This window comes from Lucilia sericata, unplaced genomic scaffold (genome assembly GCF_015586225.1).
Source record: "Lucilia sericata isolate MDLA Ls3-8-SP2 unplaced genomic scaffold, ASM1558622v1 Contig000551F_arrow, whole genome shotgun sequence".
NCBI classification, from domain to species: Eukaryota; Metazoa; Arthropoda; class Insecta; order Diptera; family Calliphoridae; genus Lucilia; species Lucilia sericata.
In genome coordinates this window covers 100,064-106,063 of record NW_023994561.1, presented here as the reverse complement: position 1 = coordinate 106,063, position 6,000 = coordinate 100,064, and the positions used below count along the sequence as shown (strand labels likewise).

At 32.7% G+C, this 6,000-nt stretch overlaps 2 protein-coding genes across 2 annotated transcripts; one reads left to right on the top strand and one right to left on the bottom strand.

Moving 5' to 3' along the window:
* Positions 1 to 805: 805 nt before the first annotated feature.
* LOC119606080 (cuticle protein 16.5-like) lies at positions 806 to 1,420 on the bottom strand. The gene is made up of 2 exons (XM_037959464.1): positions 1,351 to 1,420; positions 806 to 1,275 (listed from the first exon to the last, which is right to left on the bottom strand). Exons 1-2 carry the CDS (start codon positions 1,360 to 1,362, stop codon positions 886 to 888), a joined length of 402 nt encoding a protein of 133 aa, XP_037815392.1. The 5' UTR covers positions 1,363 to 1,420; the 3' UTR covers positions 806 to 885.
* A 483-nt stretch (positions 1,421 to 1,903) lies between these two features.
* Positions 1,904 to 2,286, top strand: LOC119606108. The gene is made up of 2 exons (XM_037959493.1): positions 1,904 to 1,915; positions 1,990 to 2,286. Exons 1-2 carry the CDS (start codon positions 1,904 to 1,906, stop codon positions 2,284 to 2,286), a joined length of 309 nt encoding a protein of 102 aa, XP_037815421.1.
* Positions 2,287 to 6,000: the final 3,714 nt, after the last annotated feature.

Below are 6,000 nucleotides of genomic sequence, written 5' to 3'. Positions count from 1 at the left end.
TCTAAAATAGTCGGAAAAACTCGAAGAAAGTCAAAAAATAGTCGAAAAAATTCGAACAAAAGTCGAAAGAAGTCGAAAATAGCCAAAAAGTCGAAAAAAATGGCAAAGTCGGAAAATGTCGAAAAGTCGACTATTTATAAAATACTAAAAGTCAAAAAGTCTAAAGGTCGACTTTCAATTAAATGAAAAAAGTCGAAAAGTCGAACAATCGACTTAAAATTCAAAAAGTCGACTTTTAACTAAATGCAAAAAGTCGAAAAGTCGACTTTTCGTTACAACTATAGAACCCTAATTACATCAGTTCCATTCTCAGGCCATAAAGAACGATATACGGAATGACAGGCAACTACCAAGTATCAATCTGAAAATTCCCCAACCTATACTGGCGCCCTACTACGCAAAGAGTAAGAGATACTCAACGGGTTCAGGAATCTAGCATAAGTTGCTCTGTCACATCAACCAGTGACATCTGTTGAGATGTCAACAGCACCGAAGAGATAATCCAGACATATATGGCATTTGGATATATCAGTCCTTAAACCAACATTCTCTCCCCAGGAATTGAAATTTTTCGATGGAAATCCTTTCAATATTACTTCATAAATTCAAATTATTATGAACTAAATGAGAATTATATAAAATATAGAGTAGAAATCAAGAGTACTTATGACTGTCGGCTGAAACAAGAAAATGTGATGTCAATTCTAAAGTTATATGGACTATACATTACTTTGGAATAGCCCGAGTAAATCAACCTTTTGTGATTTTAAAATTGAAATCATAATAATTATAATGAAACCAAAACTTTTTAATAACTATTTCAAATAATTTATTTCAACATGTCAGTCTTCCATTCAAAACTCCACCATCTATTGTCCTTAATATTTAAAACAAAACTGGAGCTGGAGCAGCAGCATAAGTTAAAGGAGCAGAGTAGGCGAAAGGAGCAGCGGCAGCATATTTAGCTACAACAGGGGCAGAGTAAGCCAAAGGAGCAGCGGCAGCATATTTAGCTACAACAGGGGCAGAGTAAGCCAAAGGAGCAGCTACAGCTACGGGAGCAACAGTCTTAGCAACGACGGGAGCAGCAACAGGGGCAACAATGGGAGCGCTGGCAATACCATTATAATTACGGGCGATAACTTGGCTGCTGGTGGCGGTAATTACGGGAGCAGGGGCGGCTACAACAGCGGCGGGAGCAGTGTAAGCCAAAGGAGCACCAATTAAACCGGGTTTGGCAGCAGCGCAAGCAATTACAGCGAAGATAACAACGGCCTGTTGATAAAGGATATCATAAACATTTTATTTTAATCTATAAAGGACTCAACTTTATTTAAATTCAAAACTTACGTATTTGAACATGTTGTAGGGTGTTTTTTGAAATGTTGTTGATTTCTAAAAGATTAAATTGTTTTTGATATTGGTTGCCGATTTAAAACACTATTTATATCTGAAATCTACACTCGTGACTAATAATTATGATTCATTCTCAATGGCTACTGTTTTGGTTTGATTTTTCAAAATTTATTTGAATTTAATTTAATTTTTACAAATTACGTTTAAAGGTATTTTAATGTTGGTACGTGCCTAGGTTTTAACCTAATCCCATATTATGGGAATTTTTTAAGTTTTTGGTCAACATATAAATTTTATTTATTTTTTTTTTTAAATTTTTTAACATTGACAATGAAATTTTTCTTTAATTTAAAAGGGCCTAACACGTATTGTTGCTTAATAATAATAGTGTTATTGTGGTGTTGTTTATGTTTTACAAATGTTTATAGTTTAAAGGTTATTAACTCTTGTTAACGCTATATTTACTATAAATACTAGACCTTATAAGGGTTAAAATTAGTTTAAACATAAGTTCTTTTATAGAAAATCCACAAAAGGAAACACTAAAATGTTCAAATTCGTAAGTTTTAAAATTTTTGTTTAAAAAACTTTAAATCCTAAGCTTAAAAGAATTTTGTGGTATTATGCTTATAGGTCTTTGTCATCTTTGCCTTTATTGCCTGTGCTGCTGCCCAGCCTGGTTTATTGAGTGCTCCTTTGGCTTACACTGCTCCTGCTGCTGTTGTAGCTGCCCCCGCCGGCGTGGTTACCGCCACCAGTAGTCAATTTGTTGCTCGTAACCACAATGGTATTGCCACTGCTCCTGTTGTTGCCCCCGTAGCCGCCCCTGTTGTTGCCAAAACCTTAGCTTACTCTGCTCCTTTAGCTTATTCCGCCCATTTGCCCTACACTGCTCCTTTGTCATATGCCGCTGCTCCAGTTTTATTGTAAAAATTTAAACAATTTAGAATTAATACCAAAATAAATGGTAATTTAAGGAACATTTAACTTTAAATTTTGTGTTTTATATAAAAAAAAAAACTTCTTGATAGAATATCGAAGTTTCCCGCTATACCCTGATTAAGGTATTATTTAAGGTTCTATAGCCGATTTTTGGTTTTACATAAAATTTGAATGATTGCAGAATTTTCTTTCTAATTGGATTAATGTTTAAGGATCTAAAGTTGATTTTAGGTAATTCTGGTTTCCCATGAAAAATGAGTGATTTTATTGATTAGATCATATATAGTATGAATGATCACAGATTTTCGCTGTTTGCTTGATTTGAGAGTTATTGAAAATCAATTCGAAACATGCTTAATAATTTTCATTTTCATTTTCTCGATTTCATCATTCTACCATAGTTTTAAGTTGGTAATTTTTTCTAGGAAATTTTAGAGATCACGTAACAAGGAGATATGAGTAACCATCGATTTATCTGTGAAAATCTCATTATCCGGTTGAAAAACCAGTACCAGTTGAAAAACAAAAGTACCAAAAAATTTACTCTTATAGATTTTTATTCCATCAGAATGCCATATGTCTGATTATATGTATGTTTCAAAAAGTACCAGTTTAAGAATGAAACGGTACCAAAAATCCTATTCTACAGATTTCGTACAGGATTCTGAATGTTATAGAAAAGTCATAAAGTATCTTTTGAAGAACAAAAAAAGTCCAAAAATGTCCTATTTTATAGGTTCTTATTTACTTCCCGTTCTACGTTCTTAATTTCATGTTTCCAGGTTCAATATTATAGAAAACTTTAAAAATAACCAGTTAAAGAACGAAAACGTACCAAAAAAGTTTCTTGGTACTAAAGTTACAAATAACATCCCATTTTAATTTTTATACAATTGTCCAACAGCTACACCAGAGTTACAAGCCGATGCAAAATGATCGGCGGCGGCGGCTTATTATAAAATATACCGGCTGTGGTATATTCTGTTCTTTTCAGAATATTTTCTATATATGCTTGTTTGTTATATAGAAAACTGTGTTTATTTTGGTTTGTTAGATAGAAAAGTATCTCTATATAAGTATTTTCTATAGAAAATTGCCATTATTACAGTTATTTTTATGAAAAATTGTTTGTAACCGTTTTTTATACATGAAGACAAAATGATGTGGCAACTCTTTTCAATTTGTCTGAAAAAAATGGCAACTCAGTTAAAATTTTTTAAGAAAAACATAAGTTTTTGAGTCGGCGGCGGCGCTGCTTGTCAAAATTTGGCCGTCGACCAGCCGCCGCCGAGTTGAGCCGAGACGGCTTGTATCTCTGAGCTACATAAGTAACGTGTTGTTCTTGCTTTGTTATATCCTACACCACTATAGTGGGGAGGGTATTATGCGTTTGTGCTGATATTTATAACGCACAAAAATATTGGTCCTGCACCCTTAGTATACACCATAAAGTATACCGATCGACTCAGAATCACTTTCTGAGCCGATTAAGAAATATCCGTCCGTCTGTCCGGCTGGCTGGCAAATGGTTGAAATCGGTCCATTATTTCACCTAGCCCCCCATACAACCTGACCTTCCGATTTGGGGTTTTTAACTCATAACTAAGTTAAATATACTTTACTATCCCTCCTGGCACAACTAAGTTTTATATAGTTGTTTGACCCTAGCCCCCATACAAACCACCCTTTAAAAATATCATAAACGTCCAAGAATTGACTAATCTCTATATAAAAATATATCCCTCCTCCTAATTTGTTGCGGATCGGCCCAAATTTGATCCTAACTCCCATATAAAGTCTCTTTTAGAAATTTTGTTTTTCAGGTAGGGTTTCATATAGTCGGCCATGTCCGACTATACTTTCCTACTTGTTATACCCACCATCAAAAAAGATGGGGGATATTGATTTTGTCATTCCGTTTGTAACACATCAAAATATTGGTCATAGACCCACAAAAGTATATATATTCTGGGTCCTCATTAAATTCTAAGTCGATCTAGCCATGTCTGTCCGTCCGTCCGTCTGTCTGTCTGTCTGTCTGTTGAAAGCACGATAGAGTCCCAATGGAAAGAGCTAGAGGGTTGAAATTTCACATAAATATTTCTTACAGGTAAGGTTTGTTTGGTATTGAAAATGGGCAATATCGGTCCACATTTTCTGATACCCCATACAAGTGGCCCCTCGAAAAGCAGCTTTAACAGCCATAACTTGTTTAAAAATACGAATATAGCGATAAAATTCGACATAAGTAAGTTTCTTATGATCCAAAATCATTATGCAAAATTTTATGAGGATCGGTCCATAATTGACCCTACCCTCCATATAAGGTCCCCTTCAGAAAATGACTTTAACGCTCATTACTGGCTTAAAAATACTAGTATATAGATGAAATTCGACATAAGTAAGTTTCATACGAGTCAAAATCTATCTAAAAAATTTATGAGGATCGGTCCATGATTGACCCTACCCCCCATATAAGGTCCCCTTTAGAAAATGACTGCAACACTCATTAATGGCTTAAAATTTAACACTCTTACTTGTTTTATTTTAATTTTTATGAAATTTTTCGGAGGATGTATCGGACTATTGCTCTTAAATAGCGATCTTCACGAAAGCATATCTGATAGAATAATAGAAGATTCAGATCTCGCAGATAACTGGGGTCTTCTGACATTGATTTCAACATACGCATAGACAGACAGATGGAAAGACGGACATACATATACTTTATAGGAGTCGGAAAATTATTTTACAGAATTTACAAATGGAATGACGTAGTTGATGTATACATTTTAATATGAAAAACTTAAAATCGGCTATAGATCCTTAAATAATTCTCTTATCGCGCATGTTTCGGAAAAACCAATACATTTCTTTTCGTCACCAATTATAACCAATTTGTTTGATAATTTTGTTTCGTATTAAAGTATTTCAAAAGAATGATTTAAAAATATTGATTAAATGTTATAATTGTGCAATAAAACCTGTCCTACCTCAACCCAAAAATAAAAGCCCTATATGAATCAGTGCACGTAATAAATAAATAAAATTTTAACGGTTTATTTATAATTGAATCGAATGTAGATGGGCAAACTAAATTTAATAATAAAATCAATTATTTACATATTTTTAACATCCAAAATACCGACCTAATTACTTTAAACATATTCTTTGATTACAAACTGTTATATTAATCTATTCTTAAAAAAATCTTAAAGGTTATAAAACCATTAGTTGTTCCTTTATACAAAATCGCATATCATTTCATGTAATATATAATCTCAACACATTATTTTTTAAAAATTTCATTATTGCTTTAGTTAACTTTCAAATCAAAACAATCCAAATAAAATTTCAGTGTCAAAGTCTTAGAAATTATTCAAATACAAAAATTCCCACAAATTTCCATGATAAATCAGATCACGTAGTAAATTTAACAACATTAAACTGTTTAATTTGAATGTAAAATATATCAATTATTTTAACTTAATAAAACCAGTAGCAAATCGAACACAAGGCACATGGGTTAAAATGTGAGTCATTTTGTCTATGATGGGGGACAACCAATTTTGAACTGTTATTGCATTTTGTAGTATGTATGTATATGATTTTTAATATGATTAGTAAATGATGAAATTAATATTTTTGAATGTGTAAGTTATTTTATTAAAAATCCTAAATTAATTTTTAAAAGAAAAACAA